Source organism: Magallana gigas, chromosome 5, assembly GCF_963853765.1.
Source record: "Magallana gigas chromosome 5, xbMagGiga1.1, whole genome shotgun sequence".
NCBI classification, from domain to species: domain Eukaryota; kingdom Metazoa; phylum Mollusca; class Bivalvia; order Ostreida; family Ostreidae; genus Magallana; species Magallana gigas.
In genome coordinates this window covers 39168404-39185832 of record NC_088857.1, presented here as the reverse complement: position 1 = coordinate 39185832, position 17429 = coordinate 39168404, and the positions used below count along the sequence as shown (strand labels likewise).

Sequence of the window (17429 nt, the reverse complement as noted above, 5' to 3'; positions counted from 1 at the left end):
CGTTGGACTTTTTTTTTCAAAAGCAACACTATTTTCCTTTATTTACATAAGAAATAGATACATGTAAACGTATAAATGTTAATATTTGAAACTTGATGAACAAGGTCACTTTTGAGAAACGCCCTGTCGGTTAGGCGTTGAAATGCGCAACTTTACGTCATAAACATTGACATATGGGTTTTCTTGTGTTATGAATAAACATTTATGTAAGAACGGTTATTTTGGCGAGAAACATGATCTGTTACCAATTTTTTTTTTAAATAATGAAATGGCTAATAAATGATGAGAGGAAATCTTTTACTACGTATTTTTTCCCTAACGTTGTTACGAGTATGTTGGCTGTCTAGCTATTCAGGAAGTAGTACATTTTATAATTTCCTTAAGGTTTCCTCAGCATGTCCAAGAACATTCCATGCACTTTTATATACAGCAATTAAGGAATTATGACAATCGAAGAAGCCTTGTTTCTTCTCTCCATTTGTTGGAGAAAGCATAACAAATGTATGATTGTTATTTGAACATAAAATACATATGCTAAGTATATCATATATATTTTTATATTAAGAATTGCAAGAGATGCTGAATAGAAATAAGACTTTTTTTCTACATACCCTATCATATTCAAAGGACCGTTAAACACTGTAAAACACGTGACTGCTAAATCTTTAAATACATTAGTGAGAGAAACTTCACACGGATAACGAATCATTTTGACTTTGGATAAGATAACTTGAGGAAGCTATCACTGGGAATCTTTTTTAGCATTTCTTTATGAATTGTACTACATTGTAATTTTAAAAATTAAACCAAATGAAATATAATTTAGATCGATCGAGGAATTAAGGAGAAAAACCATATTTTCCGAGTACAAAAACTTTTGCAATTTGACAGTTAAATAAATAAGCTTGAAACAACTGGTAGACACCACCTGTTGTTTTGTTGTTGTGGGGGGGGGATGCAACTCTCCCCCTCCCCTTAATTTGCAAAAAAAAAATCTTTATTTGAGTTAAGCTGATACCAAAAATAATATTTCAATGAAGATATAAAGAGATTCGTACAGCATCATATATCAAACTAGAGTTACAGTAAACTAGATGAATCAATGTATTTGCATTGTTTTTTTACGTTTACAGTGTACCTTTTTTAAAACCTTCTAACGTTTAACAAATACTGACAAGCAATGGGGTCCTTCTGTATAATTCTTTTTGTACAGGTAAACGAAGATTTAGTAAAATCGAAGTTTGTCAACGATGCCATTAGGAACGCTTCTCGGTACAACTGGCAGGTGTTTTCCAATGAGACCGTCAAACGGATGTTCTGGAAAATTACAAACGTCGGTCCAGCGGCGCTTAGCGATCCGGAAAAAGTAAAAAGGGTAATGTCAGCAAATATACTTATATAAGGGGTAAAAAAGGTATTACATAACCAAAAACAGAATGATACATTATGACCGGTTTAAAGTTCATTTATTTCATTTATTGTGAAATACATGTAGTAAGCATGATATTTTTTAGACCTTTAAAACTAGATTATCATCATATTGTCTCTGATATTTTTTTTTATGAAATATTAAAAAGAAATTAATATTTCCATTGTGACACAGCTAGGGGCCGTGCAGAGCGAGATGGAGAAGATATACAGCCAAGCCTTAGTATGTAACGTTACCAACAGCAGCTGTATCGATATGGAATTCGGTAAACAAACGGTTTACCCTTTCAAATGCCTAATTTCACTAAAGCAGCAAGAAAGCAGTATTAGTTCATTTTTTTTTAACGTTTAACCTGACATAATTTGTGAAGTATGATTTTTTGTTTGTTATTGAATTATTTTACTTTGTACAGTTACATCAATGAACTTTTAAATAATTAGGTATTTTAAACTGTCCTTCCAAATATATATCTAAAAACCTCTATGTGTAGGATTAACCCCCATCATGGCAAACAGCAGGGACTACGATACGTTACTGAGAGCCTGGAAGGGTTGGAGGGATGAAACGGGGAAAAAGATAAGGACCCAGTATACTGAATATGTCCAGCTCAACAATGAAGGCGTGCGAGAGGCCCCTGGGGGTATGCATTTTGTAAAGTCATTCGATCCTAACGCTCTGCCAAAACAATTACTCGTAAAAATAATAATGTTAAAATGTCTATTTCTGTTATAGGTAGCTTTGCTTAAAAGGTGTTTGTGTGCTTTAGAGGTGTACAAAACTATACACTAAAATCAAAGCCGTAATAAATTTCAAAGATACATGTAGGTAAAATTGGTATAATTTTGTATTTAAGCTCTATATAATGCATACAAAGGTTCACCAAAAAGTCTTAATAATTCAAACTCGTCCAGGTAGCAGAACTAGGTATCACTCATAAAATGACAAAGTTCGACTAAGGTACTCTGAAAAACGTTTAATTAACGTTGGTTCTATTTCAGGATATGAAGATATGGGAGAATATCTGCGTGGGTGGTATGAATCATCCGATCTAGAGATGCACTTGGGGGGACTTCTGAAACAGCTGCAACCTTTGTACTCCCAACTACACGCCTATGTCAGGGCCAGGCTACAGAAGCAGTATCCCCAGCATCGCTTCCCAAAGTCAGGGCACATACCTGCTCATATCCTGGGTAAGAGAGCGGTTGACCAAGAAAGAAATCAATTTTTGAATGTTCTTTCTCTTTTTCTTAAGAAGAAAGTTGATAGAGTGTTCATATGACTCACCTGTTGACTAAATATTGCTATCATCATGCGCGGATCAATAAAAGTTTCCGGGGGGGGGGGGGGGGGTCCGACGGCTATTTCAGTTTGCCAGGGGGGTCCGAGGCATATTTTTGTTATTTTATAATGAATTTTACAGGGGTGGCCGGGGGGGGGGGGGGGGTTGGGGGGTCTGGACCCCCCAACCCCCTCTTGATCCGCGTATGATTATTTATATTTATTTATTTTTAACCATCACTATGAAATTTGTTTGGTGATATACTAGTATTTTGCAAAATAAAAGTTTACGTCATCGTATTTCATTTATAAAATTCCTGCTCTGCCTTACAGTCAGAACTCATGGACTCAGCTAAAATCGATAGTACAATACGATATTGTTTGTATTATTGATTTATATAAAAATTATAATGTTGTTATACATGTAGGTAATATGTGGGCCCAAAACTGGGAAAACATATACGGCATCGTGCAACCCTTTAAAGACAAACCGGAAATAGAAGTAACTCCTGCACTCAAAGCACAGGTGGCATTTACAAACCATTCCACAGTAATTTCAATGATGTCATACTGCATAAAACAATGGGACTTACATTAATGAGTTCTCTGGTTTTGGCGTTTTAGCATTTCAACGCAACGTCAATATTCCGGACTGCCGAGGATTTCTTTACCAGTCTTGGGTTGGATCCTTTGCCGGATAGTTTCTGGGAGAAATCAATGCTATCTAGACCGACGGATGGACGGGAGGTCATCTGCCACCCCTCCGCTTGGGACCTAGGCAACAGCAAAGATTTCAGGTCACTTTGATTTATTTTTCGGTTATGAAACGCCCTTAATTTTGAATGATCAATAAAAACCATAGTTAGCCAATAGCCATATATACGATACAAAGTATATAACATAAAGCACATATGAATATTTTTCAAGACAAATATATTTTAGTTTGATTCAGTGTTTCAATTAATGTCATTATTGGTGAATTTACAGTTTATAGTTGATAAATTGAAATAGATAAATGGCATCAAAATACCATGCATTTTTAAAATTCAAAATCCACTTGCCTGAAGCCATGTTCATATGTTTTATCTTAAATCAATGTTTTTGTTATACTCATTCTGATTTTGAGAGCAAATGCAATTTATTACAATCAGTTGCATGGGTAGCAAAATTTAAAAGAGCAACGGACACATATTCATAACATATGACTTATTAAATCTAGTGACCGGAATATTTAGTTTGTTGATAAAAAATAGACAAACACAACTGTTAAAACCCGACGATTTGTGTTCAAATTGGAAGTACATAGATTGATGATCCTATAGGAAAAGATGTTCATTATTTATTATGAACAGACTGATGATAAAAAAGTTCTATGATGCAATTTTATAGCCGGCATTTTACCGTAGACAAGTGATAGAGTGTCCTAGAATTAGAAGTATACTTCACACATTTTATATGATAAATGATTGGGTTAATAGTTTGTCAAACGAGAGCTGGAGTGATATAAGACCGATCTTATTTTAATTTCATTTTCAGTCCTTTAAAGTAAATCCAGGAGCTTTTTAATGTTAAGCCAGATAAAACGCTGATCTGGAAAACAACTTCCAAAATGCATTGATAATTTAGACCTGCCTCTATTTATACGGTTTACGTGCATTATAAGTATTTGTAGGATAAAGATGTGTACCGCTGTTACTATGCCAGAACTGATAGTGGTCCACCATGAGCTAGGACACGTCTGGTACTACATGATGTACAAGGATCAACCCTCAGCATTCCAGGAGGGTGCAAACCCAGGTAAACACATTGTTGGTGGACCAGGTATTCACTCAAAGGCAATTTTTCTTGATAACATGACAATTCATGACCGATATTATTCACAATTGCTGTTTTCTTTTTTATCACATATTCTCTTCAATTTGCAAAAAAATATATATATAAGGAATAAACCAAATTACCTATCTCCTTACCTTATTAATAGCATTTAAACAGAAAAAGTATTTAAGCTAAGGTTCATCTTGCAAGATGACTACATGTACAATTGTTATTTGTAAAGTGTAAATATTTGGATGTTTGACCAGTACTTCTAAACATCAGAAGATCTTTACTGTCCATGCACTTAAAGGTTGAAATCGTGCAGATACTGGAATAAACTAAACCCAAATTAAGGAAACGGAAGAATTTGACATCTATTTCACATCAATTCACAGTGATAAGACCGTGTTAGGTGAATTTTATTAAGAGTATAATGTGTGTTTTAAGGTATAAGATCCGGATCGAATTTATGGACGGTTGATATTTGAAAGGATCAAAGTAATCTATTCTCCAACCCGATTTTGTGCATATCCATGTTTAAATAAAGATCAATGACGCGCTAAACTTCAATCTTACAATGATAAAGTATTACTGAAATAGCGGGCGCTCTTGCTGCTTTTGTCGAAACCGGCACTTCAAGGGCAAATAAATAAGGGTTTCAATTAAATTTTCAATCTCTTAAACTGTGTGTGAATGAAAATCCCTGCCGAGCTTCCTATAGTTCTATAGCATCCGCCTTAATCCGTTTTATTATATTTTTGTGCACATAAAAACACTTGGAAAACAGAAAAAAAATTGACCTTTGTAAACAAAAGAAAATTGCAATAATACTTATTGCAACCGCTCGTGCATGTATCAGCTCTATAGAATATTGTTCTAGAATAGAAAATCAAACGTACTTTTTTGATAGACACAAGGATTCTGAGATATGGGGAAATTACTTAGATAAGATAGTGTCGTATGAGCAATACAACGGCATGAATTGCTGTGGCATTTACGCACGAGATGTTAACTTATCTTTTGCGCTGTTTGTGATTGTGCTGGCAATCTAAGTCATGCGTAACCTAATTCCATATCCATTGGCAATCTAATTAAAATCAGATCATCAATGCTCTCAATTATACCGTCATTTCACTATGAAGGACATACAGTATCATTAATCATCGAGAAAATGATTTTAATCAGATTGATTCCATATGATACAAGAATGGAAATAATAGAAAATTAGCGCAGTTTTCCTAAAATACATGTATATAACAATAAAACCTTACAAGAAGAATAAAACAATTTTCATTGTCTCATCAATGCTAAAAAGCGGTATTACTATATTTCCGCTTGTCTGTAGATTGTTAGTATCTAAAACTGCAAATTCTCTCTTTAAAACAAATATATTATGTTATTTGATATGTTTTACGATAATTGTGTCTAAAACCGAAAAAATATAATTCTATTATTTAATGAAACTAACCAATCGAATTATAATGCTCGTTTGTTTTTTCCCTGACATATATGTAGCGAAGCTGATTTTGTTCCAGCAGCCAGGTGTTTTGAAATTGTAGACTTTTCTATGCATGCGTGTGCTGTTTTTTTTAATTAGCTTTCCATGAAGCCATTGGTGACCTGATAGCTCTTTCGGTGTCAACCCCAGCTCATCTGAAACAGATAGGTCTACTGGACACAGTCAAAAATGATGAAGGTATCTGTACTTTTTACAGTTTTAAAAATCATAAACTTTTATAAACGTGTCATAAAGGTTAGTACTTAATCCAAACCTATTAGAAACCTCTAGACCTTTTTTGATATCAAAAAGCGGAAAATAATCGAAAAATCCGAGAAATAAGAATGGGTTCGAACCCTTTGGTTCATTGGTCAAATATGTTGTATTACAGAGAGCGACTTAAATTTCTTGATGGCCATGGCTCTCCGGAAGATCGCCTTCCTGCCGTTTGGTTATCTGATTGACCAGTGGAGGTGGAGTGTGTTTAGTGGGAATACGACTCAGGCTGAATACAACAAGGATTGGTGGGACTTGAGGTAGGACGTGACTAGCAAAGAAAACATCAATCTAAAAACACAGCACAAACACAGACAACAAACACATGAACAAACAAAAACACAAACAACAATAACAACAAACAACAACCATAGCAAAAACTCAAACAACAATCACAACACAAACAACAAATTCAAACAACACACACAACAATCATAGCACAAACAACAAACACAAGCACAAACAATAAACACAAACAACAATTACAACACAAACAACAATTATAGCACAATCACAAACAACAATTACAACATACAGCACAAACAACAAACACAAGCACAAACAACAAGCACAGACAACAATCTTAGCACAAACACAAACAACAAGTGTAGCACCAATAAAAAACCAATCATACCACAAACTCAAACAACAATCACAACACATAGCACAAACAAGAAGAACAAACACAGGCACAAACAACAATCATAGCACAAACACAAAAAACAAATTATAGCACAAACAGCAATCACACAACATAAACAACAATCGCAACACAAACAACAATCATAGCACAAACACAAACAACAATCATAACCCAAACACAAACAATAATCATACCACAAACAACAATTACAACACAAACACGCGTTAACGCAACTTTAATTGTCTAGGAATGAGATACATAAAGCTCCCTTTTCTTATATTGACTATTAAAGCAACAATGGTAGCGTCAGATACATATACGTAGAAGTGTGCATGGAGGGATCGAGGTTGATTGTTGCTCACCCTAAAGATTAACCAAAAATGAATTGGTAAAAAATATATATCGTTTGTTTCGGTTCTAGGACAACAAATTAATATTACTCAATTCAAACAAAGATTATGAATATCTACAGGAGGAAGGCCTTTAACGAAACATATTCTTTACTTGTTTAAGCTTTAATTCAGTAGGCGATGTCACACCAGGATACCGGGGTCATGAAAGTTAGACGAGCTTACTTTTTGATCTCAGTCTCACTTTTACAAAAGGAATATATATTGCTAAAAAGAGACTAAGGTCAAAAGTAAGCTCGTCTAACTTTTATGACTCAGGGGCCAGAATTATATTGATATATGCAGAGGATTTTTGTCACCGACACTAGAATACTTCGTATTGGAATTTAATTTTCAATACAATTTGAACAATACTCCCGTAGGATAAGCTTATATATGTAAAATCCGGTGGGAAATGTAAAATTCCTTTAGACCAATCTTAATTTCCTTCATTCAGAAAGTATTTGTATCCCATAAGAAAGAACATTCCGATATGGTGTTTAAAAATTTCTTCGGGGTTTTCTATACCTCCAATAGTAAACAATTTCTTATTACTGCTTAGGATTTATATTATATTTATATAGAAATTCCACATTAATTTTTAAAGGTAAATATCTTAACTTTCAGGCGAGTCATAAAAACCAGGAGAGTATGACAAACAAGAATGTGTGTGTTGCTGCGCTTATAGAGGGTGCAAAAATGACACATTGGAAGCGGCGTAATCATTCGGAAAAGTGTTACGTGTGAAATGATGTGTAAACGTTATGATGCATCAGTGAATGCAATATTCAATAATTTTCCCCAAATCACACGATGGAAACTCTACAAATTAATGCTGAATGCTTTGTTGCCAAAATGTTGCAAATATTTCTAAGATAAAAGCAGCAAAAAAACCCAAAAAAACAACAACATTGTATAATTAAAAATAATGACCTCGAGGTTTTAATTTCCAGAAAACCTCTAGGGAAATTACTAGTAAGCTGGTCCACCCACATTGCCTTGTTAATATTTATTCTTAATTAATCGGAGGATGCAATTTAATCGTAAGAATATTAGTATGGGGGCGTGAATGTTTTGAATGAAACCGAATTCGTCGATGATGTTCCTTAAAAGACTCATTGGAATCCTGGGGATCTGTAAAACTCGTTAGTTTTATAAATGGCGATGTCAGACAATGTAATATCCAGATGTCGCTTCATGTAGGTGTTGGGATTTATATGATAATACTTAACTCTTTCAGTGGACTCATTAATTCTACAGGATCATGACTGTTTCATGCATCCAACGTTTATAAAAAAAATTAACGCATCATGTTGCCTAAAAAATCGGGTTTATCTTCACACGTTCCTGGTATATTATTATTGTTTAGGTTAAGAAATGAAACACATAGTTACGTGCGTCCGTCCATTTAGAGACGGTGAAAGCAAAGGTTCTTGTAAACATTCATTATGAGCTTTTCTTCTAACTTCAAACATCTCCATTCATTGCATATTACAATGTTTCCTCCCTCAGATGTCGTTATCAAGGCATTCATCCCCCTGTGGACAGAAGCGAGGGGGATTTTGACCCTGGGGCGAAATACCACGTCCCCTCGGGCACACCATACATCAGGTAAATGTATATGTAGTGGTTCAATAAGTATTCGTAATCATCAATTTTCCGTTGATTAAGCAAAAATCGTAGTTTCAATGACACATTAATTCGTGGTCAATGCACCTATACTGCAATATAATAACATACTGAATTGAAACACACGTAAGATTTCATGGATCAATTTAACAGACATTCACGAAAATTGCTAAATTTTCCTATAGAGAGAATGCTAGTACATGTAATAAGCTAACTAGAAGCAAGCTGTGTATGCCTTTTTGTCATTTATTATGATATTACAGGTATTTTCTAAGCTACATAATGCAGTTCCATTTTCACAAAGCTCTTTGTCAGGAAAAGAACCACACCGGGCCATTGTATACCTGTGATATATACAACTCAAAAGCTGCTGGGGATAAACTCAGGTAAGAGAGAGAGAGAGAGAGAGAGAGAGAGAGAGAGAGAGAGAGAGAGAGAGAGAGAGAGAGAGAGAGAGAGAGAGGCAGTAGAAGTAGTAGTAGTAGGAATACATGTAGCAGTAGTACTCAATAAGGGACTTAAAGTGTGTATTAATGTATTAGTGACCATGATCTGACACAGGTTTTTTTTGTACATGTACTCAGCAGAATTTATCAAGCAATAAAGGACTCTAAAGGGGCAACACCATGGTGGTACATTTATGTAGTTACAAACAAAATTCACAATATACAGTTCACATACACAATAAGGAAAGTGCTGTATTATTGGAAGGAAAACAGATATCAACATGTTTACTGCACTTGTACTTGTTGTTGAAGCCTCTAAACTTTGCACTTTAAAAATTGTGAATAACCTTTTCCGTTCATATATTATATCACATATGATATAAATTATACCTTCATTTTAAATTATTTTCATACACGAGTTTTTAAACTTTTGCTTGACTTTTTGACAGATCTGCGCTACAACTGGGCTCCTCCAAACCGTGGTACGAGGTGATGACGGTTTTGACAGGTTCCCCTAAAGTCGATGTAGGGCCGTTAATGGAGTACTTCGCACCACTGATAGAATGGCTGAAGAAAACCAACGAAGAAGAAGGGAACTCCCTTGGATGGGCCCCTCACGGTTGTCCATCTCTCAGGTAGACGTATATTTGGGTATCTGCATCCTTACATGTATCCACATAAATGTACACATGACATACTGACCTGATAATAAAAGTTTTCGTAATTTTCCCACTTTATGTGAATTATATACTATATATAGGGTATAAATATTTTGGTTAAAAATTTTCATTATTGATAACACCGTCACGCTACATGAAAACAAATGTATGATTTATATACTGGTAATTAATTTCATTGATTTCAAAAATATTATTTTTTCTGGAATTATTAACGTCGCAATTGCTTAACTTGACGATATGAAATGATAATCAGAGCATTTTATTATTTTTGTTTTAGTTTTTTATCTGAATGTAATAAAGAACTCATCTTACAGGGAAACACAAATGATAAACCATGGACATCATAATTATTAAACAAATCTTACATAATGTTGACATTATTGTTTTATAATAATCTTTGTTACTTCATTAAATTTTGATAATGTCGCACGGGTTTAAATACAGTATAATTATGCATGCGAGGCAAAACAACACATTTTAAAAGTTGTAATACATGTATTCAGAACAGGGAAAGTGGAAGACGAGGAAGCGGCTAGAAAATTCGCCCAGGAATTTAACGATATGGCAGAGGACCAGTATAGCAAGGATATAGAGATCAGCTGGGAATACAACACAAACATCACTGATTACAACCAAAAACGAGTGGTCAGTTACTCCTTAAACCATTCAGCTACATGTAGTACTTATAAAAATGGGTATCTTCCTTAATTGAATTTTACTGGTGAAGATCGTCACATTTGATCATTCGTGCCAAACAAAATGCAGGTGAAAATGGTTCAGGACAAATACATGAAAATATTCTACTCCTCTTTTCAGTATTTATGCAGGAAAACAAAACAAAGTCGTTGGTCATAAAAGATTTGATCTAATTATATTTATCATGCCCTTTGATGTTTTCTTACTTAAGGTAAATTCCAGTGTGGAAATCGCCGAGTTTAGGAAAGAAATGGCGGACCTTGCTAACCTGTATGACTGGCACTTGTTCAAGGACGAGAAACTGAAGAGACTGTTCTCTAGAATCACCGACATTGGAACCGCGGTACAGGATGATACAGCAAAACAAGCAAAGGTAGGTGAAACAATGGATGTGTTGCATAAAAAAACTCCAAAATTAAGTTACCATAAATTTTGATTTTTTTTAACAATATTGCTATTAAAATTACAGCTATTAAATGTTAGATAATATATCTATAAATGGAATGATTGCAATGAGATTAATGTCAGTTATTAGGATATAATATGGATTGTCGATCATATTGCTGCTTTGCAATTAAAATGAAAAAGTCAGCTACTGGACTAAGCCTTTGGGGATCGTGGACTTTTGTTATGATTTTTAATTACAAAACTTTCATTCAAGACCATTATTTATTTTTGAACGTACTCTCTACATAAAGAAGTATAACGCCTTTTCCCATCATTTTCACGTGCACTTACATGTACATGTAGTATGTACATGTATGTAATCTGACCTGTATATAGTCCCATATTATACATGTTTCTGACCCCAGATGACAGAGGTTCAATCAGACATGGAGTCCATTTACAGCAAGGCCAACGTCTGTCTGAGCGACGGATCCTGCCATCAGATAGAACCCGGTTAGTCCTCAATATTGTTTGTTTATTCGTTTGCATGTCTTTTTGCACTGTACACGTGGTTGTCATAGCCAGTTACATATTCATTTGGTTTTTCTCTTTTTTTAATTCATACAGGAATATTTTAAAAAATGAGATATATTATATCCGTATGTTTTATCATTCGTTCTTTGCGAAGGTAGAGAGATTGCATGCAAACTTCTCTTCCAATACACAATATTGTGATTATCGTTATACGACAAGATAGAACCATTTTAACAAGACCTTAGATTTTCAGTATAGGACGTAGCTATCTATTTTCCGCGTCAAAACAAGTTTAAAATGACACGGTTTCAAGCGAAACATGCACCGATTGCGTAGTCTTAGCTCAAAAGTCAAACAAATCTTGTTGATTTCAAAGAGCTTCAAAGAGCTATGGCTGAGTGGCCAGCAATGAAATAGACACGCCTACGTCACATTGCTGGTTGACACAACTTCCCAAAGTCTAAGCTCTTGTAAAAATGGTTCTAATTAACTCTTCTCTTTCTGTAAGGTTTAACTAAGTTGTTGGCGACCTCAAAGAATTACAGTCTTTTAAGCGAAGCTTGGGTTCAATGGAGAGACGCTACAGGAAAGAAAATGAAGTCCAAATACCAAGAACTCGTAAAACTGAGCAATGAGGCCATCCGCCTTGCAGGTATACATGTAATAAGCTGCTAGAAAGAGATTAGTTTCTGACAAAAGAAAATTAGATCAAAATATATTGGGCATCTGGTTCTTTTTAATTCAGAATTTCAAAAATAGTTGTTAGTGTGGTTTTATCAATATGCGCGGACATCAGTTTTCATGGATTTCGTAAAATTCATAACGTTATTTCGTGGGCAATAGTCAATTTCATTTGATATCATAGATCCTACTTCGAAGAGTTCAACGAACATTGACGAAATCGCTGTATTTTTATATTCGAATTTGGTCTTCATAAAATTACCGTTTCGATCTAGATTTCGCAGACATTGGAGCTTACTGGCGGAGGTGGTACGAATCTGCGACATTCCAACAGGATCTGGAGAACTTATTAAACCAGTTGCAGCCATTGTATGAAAACTTACATGCTTACGTCCGAAGGAAACTTAAGGAAGTCTACGACAGCGATATTGACAAGTTTCCAACATCCGGGCACATCCCGGCTCATCTTCTAGGTCAGCAAATTACAGATTACTATATGTTTTGAATTATCTTGTGTCTGTCTACCTAAAAATGAAAGACATATTCTTGGTGGGCAAATTATGGCTTGCTAGTTATTAAATTTCTATCTACATGAAAAAAGGCTAGGCTTTATTTAATGAAAACGTCGGTCAGATTTAACAAGTGTTTCTTTACGTACGTGTAAATTGTGCAGGAAATATGTGGGCCCAAGGGTGGAACAACATAGCAAAGTATGTTTTGCCTTATCCAGACAGAGAAAGCATTGATGTCTCACCAAAACTAAAAGAAAAGGTATGTGTTTCATTACAATGAATGCCTTACAGCTACCAACTACTTAAAGACATCTTTGGACGTAATAACGTTAAACAGTGTTTTAAGAATTATAAATTCTCCAGTGATATTGTCTTTTTGAACAGAGATTGTTCAACTGGCATTTTTACCGTGTTGCACTAACTCAAATCAAGGAATATGACAGAAGGGCAGAAGAACGATTGCATTTCATAATACTTTATTTAACAATAAACATTGTCTATTGCTCGCTGTAAACAAGTTAAATGTACAGATAAAAAATATCAAAATAATTTTTTTAAAACAGGGCTACGATGCCAAGAAACTGTTTAAAATTTCGGAAGAGTTTTTCCTGTCGCTTGGCCTGATTGGCATGCCTGAGACTTTCTGGAATGATAGCATGATCACGAAGCCAGACGACAGGGAGGTGGTCTGCCACGCCTCAGCCTGGGACTTCTACAACAGGAAGGACTATAGGTACTACATGTATATAGTTCTGTGATAAGCATCTTTGAATTTTATTCAGTTTCAGAATAATACAAAAGGTTTTTGATAGGATTATGCCAATTTCCCTTTTTTTATCATTCAGAATAAAAATGTGTACGGAGATTAACATGGAGGATCTGATCACCATCCATCATGAGATGGGACACATCGAGTACTTCCTGCAGTACAAGGAACAACCTCTGGTCTACAGAGATGGCGCCAACCCAGGTGAACATTAGACCAGGCACATTTACTGGCTCCTTTATATCACTCTTGTACATGTATTTCATTTAATAAGTTTAATACACGTATAAGATCGCTTAACCATATAGAAATAATATTGAGATTATTACTGATTTTAGCATAGGCGTCGGGGGGAGGGGGGCTAGTGGGGGCTTAGCCTCCCCCCCCCCCACTTTTTTTGCAAAGTTAGACCTAACCATTAGGCACATAGCATCATAGAGTGTTCAGCCCCCCCCCCCGCTTTTTCTCGCAGGAAAGATAATTGTTCCAAAATTTACCTTAAGAAGACGGAAATATTGAGATGTTGGAGCAATAGGTATACTATCCCCCCGCCCCCCCCCCCCCCCCCGCCCCCGGATTAGGAATGTCAAGATTTTGGGAATAAGGTTTTTTTTAGCTTGTCAAGATATCTGAGAATTAGTAAGTAATTAGGTAAGAATTTTTTTTGGTTCTATAGGTATACCACCCCCCCCCCCCAACGAATAAGGATTTTCCTGATTTTGGGAATTAGGTTTTTTTTGGGTTTTCAAGATATCTGAGAATTAGTCTACCCCCCCCCCCCCACTTTCAATTCGGTTCCGACTCCACTGTTTAGTAATGATTATCATAATGATTCACCGTTTATTCCAGAATTACGACATAAAAACTTTGTGAAACGTAAAATCACTTAACCTGCATATTGCTTTTAAACATAGAGAAATACAATCGGAGATTATTACTGATTTATCTTAAGTTAATATTGACTTTGATTCACCTTGTGTTTTAACGACATAAAATAATACTTTGTGTTATTGTTATTATTGTGCATTGTAAGTGAGATCTTTCTCTGACTTAAAGGATTTCATGAGGCTGTTGGTGACGTCATGGCTCTTTCTGTATCAACCCCAGAACACCTTCACGAAATTGGCTTGCTGGATAAGTTAGAAAATGATACAGGTAGATCTATAAACAAGACTGGTGCATGAACATGGCAAAAAATCTTGATTGTATAAAATGCTATATAAGGATATATACTATGCTATTCATGATATCGTAAAAAGTTCAATTTACTATTTGTTATAAACATAGATATTCATGTTGTTTTTATTGATAAACAAAAAGCACGTTTTGCTATGACTTTGATCGTTTGTATTTCGAAATAATTAAATAAACTTGAATTAATTTAACACCAGATTTGAATTTACTTTATTTGTTAAGGAACCGACCTAAACTTTCTGATGTCGATGGCTCTGGAGAAAGTCGCCTTTTTGCCGTTTGGATATTTGATAGACCAATGGCGATGGAGTGTGTTCAGTGGGAATACTTCATACACAGACTACAATAAAAAGTGGTGGGAGTTAAGGTGAGATCCAAGTTAAAACGCACGTGTGTTAACGCATGTGTACAATTTATATAGATATGTTATTGATTACTTCTATATTAAATATACTTTTTTTCATTTAATGTTGATCTGCCCATTCATTATCGCATAGCGAAAAAACATCCTATAATATTTCTGTTTCTAGATGCAAGCACCAAGGAATAGCTCCGCCAGTGGAAAGAACTTCTGACGATTTTGATCCCGGTGCAAAATATCATGTTCCGGCAAATGTTCCTTATATAAGGTAGAAATTTAGTAAGACACGTACTAGATTAATATTTCATTTTACCTTAATAACGTTTCATAGCAGTGGATTTGGATAACCTCACCAACTTACTGGTATCTTCACACTAGATTTGGTATTTTAGATACTTTGTGAGTTACGTCGTTCAATTCCAATTCCACCAAGCTTTGTGTAAAGAGGCCGGTCGGACGGACGTCCCACTACACAGGTGTGACATCTACAGATCCAAGGAGGCGGGCAAGAAACTCAGGTACATGCACTGCTTGATGCACAATCTTTTCCATTTTGGAATTAAAAAAGAGCTTGATTATTTTTTTTAAAGCTTATTTATATAAAATTACTTATATTAAACTTCAGAACTGCTGTGCAAAATAGCAGAAACCGTTGAAACTTTTACAGTTGGATGTTTTTTACCATATTTTAACAATAAGAAGAAACTGGTTTTCTGATTGCTTCTCTTGAACTTTTAGTGAGATGTTGAAGTTGGGCTCTTCGGTATCTTGGCAAGAAGCAATGGAGAAAATAACAGGACAGAGGGAAATGAGCGCCAAGGCTGTACTGGAGTATTTCCAGCCTCTAACGGACTGGTTAAAGAAACAAAATGAGGGAGAGGAAATCGGATGGACGGGTGCCTGCCCAGGCAATGGACGGAAGAGAACTGCAGAGGTTGCCAAACAATGGCTGAAGGAATACAATACGTTAGCGGAACAAGCGCTGTACACTATCAGTGAAGTAGAGTGGAGCTATGCCACCAACATTACGGACGAAAACTCCAGGAAACTAGTAAATATGTTAATATCATTTCAACAATGGTTTTATGACAGCTGTTACAATACTTGTTCAAATACAAAAATAAAAACTCAAACAAACAAAGAGCAAACTATATATGTAAGATTTTCTTAAATAAAAATTGGTGAATATTGAGGATTATCTTAAATTGTAGGTTGACGCCAGATTAGTATATGCTAAGTTTAATAAAGAAGCTGCTCAGAATGCGTCTCAACTTCTGAGGGAATTGGATACTAGTTTAAGTCCGACGGAAAGAAGAGAATTGAAGAAAATTTCTACTATAGGAACCGATGCTCTGAAGAACGAAACCAAACTTAAACAGGTAGAACATCTGTATTCTTTATTCGGAAATAACTTAGCGATCACAATTTAGGATGTGGTCGGAGGCTTAGAGAAATCTTACAAAAACTAAGTCCATACTAATGTTTGATTAGATTAATGAAATTTCGAATATTTTTACCAACAATCCACTAACCGGTTTTTTTTCCTACAGTTGAATTCACTACAATCAGAAATAGAGGGACTGTATGGTAAAGCCAAGGTCTGCGTTGGACACGGAAAATGTCTACCTCTAGAACCAGGTGAGAAAATCCATATGTAATGGCCCCAATTTCATTGACAAAGTAATAGGTTTGAATATTGTTCAGTAAACCTGTGAGTATTTATGGGAAGAAAATTGTGGGTGAAAATCTCTCTCGAGTTTCTCAATCAACGGAAGGACTTCAATGCAAATTTCAATAACATTTTGTTAATATACTTCCTGCTTTATCCGGATCATATTTTTTAACAAAAAAGAATGTTGATTCTGAGCTGTTCTGGTTTCTAAGATAGTTTTTTCGTTTTGTACCGATATACAACTTCTTCGATCTTGCAGCCCTTTGCAACTGACTTCATCAGAAAAGCTATTTTTTGTGTACAAAAAACCCACTTCATTCTAGGTTTCATTAAATGGCATTCAAATAATACTGGAAGGCTACTTAAACTCAACGCACTTAATCATTTAGAACGGATGACATTATTATTTACATACAAATTAATCACTACAAAGATGATCTAGAAAAAATATGACTCCCCATTGCTAAAAAGTACCAATAAAGTGGCAAACAAATTGTGCCACAAAGCAAGTAAGTGTGAAACTTTGAGTGCCATCCGACAAAG

General features: G+C 35.1%; 1 protein-coding gene across 2 annotated transcripts in view; it reads left to right on the top strand.

Annotated features, from left to right (window-relative positions):
• LOC105325490 (uncharacterized) overlaps positions 1-17429 on the top strand; it is a 35412-nt gene that overhangs the window by 1143 nt on the left and 16840 nt on the right. For both annotated transcript variants that reach the window (XM_011425077.4, XM_011425076.4), the window contains exons 2-28: positions 1214-1375; positions 1604-1694; positions 1920-2069; positions 2428-2619; positions 3136-3233; positions 3332-3504; positions 4380-4504; positions 6120-6218; positions 6412-6556; positions 8841-8939; positions 9221-9343; positions 9853-10038; positions 10587-10728; positions 10991-11152; positions 11592-11679; positions 12209-12352; positions 12657-12854; positions 13055-13152; positions 13457-13626; positions 13739-13863; positions 14716-14814; positions 15076-15220; positions 15384-15482; positions 15607-15732; positions 15953-16265; positions 16426-16593; positions 16765-16852. In XM_011425077.4, coding sequence (XP_011423379.3) covers positions 1214-1375; positions 1604-1694; positions 1920-2069; positions 2428-2619; positions 3136-3233; positions 3332-3504; positions 4380-4504; positions 6120-6218; positions 6412-6556; positions 8841-8939; positions 9221-9343; positions 9853-10038; positions 10587-10728; positions 10991-11152; positions 11592-11679; positions 12209-12352; positions 12657-12854; positions 13055-13152; positions 13457-13626; positions 13739-13863; positions 14716-14814; positions 15076-15220; positions 15384-15482; positions 15607-15732; positions 15953-16265; positions 16426-16593; positions 16765-16852 — 3808 coding nt within the window. The remainder of the gene's footprint in view (positions 1-1213; positions 1376-1603; positions 1695-1919; positions 2070-2427; positions 2620-3135; positions 3234-3331; positions 3505-4379; positions 4505-6119; positions 6219-6411; positions 6557-8840; positions 8940-9220; positions 9344-9852; positions 10039-10586; positions 10729-10990; positions 11153-11591; positions 11680-12208; positions 12353-12656; positions 12855-13054; positions 13153-13456; positions 13627-13738; positions 13864-14715; positions 14815-15075; positions 15221-15383; positions 15483-15606; positions 15733-15952; positions 16266-16425; positions 16594-16764; positions 16853-17429) is intronic.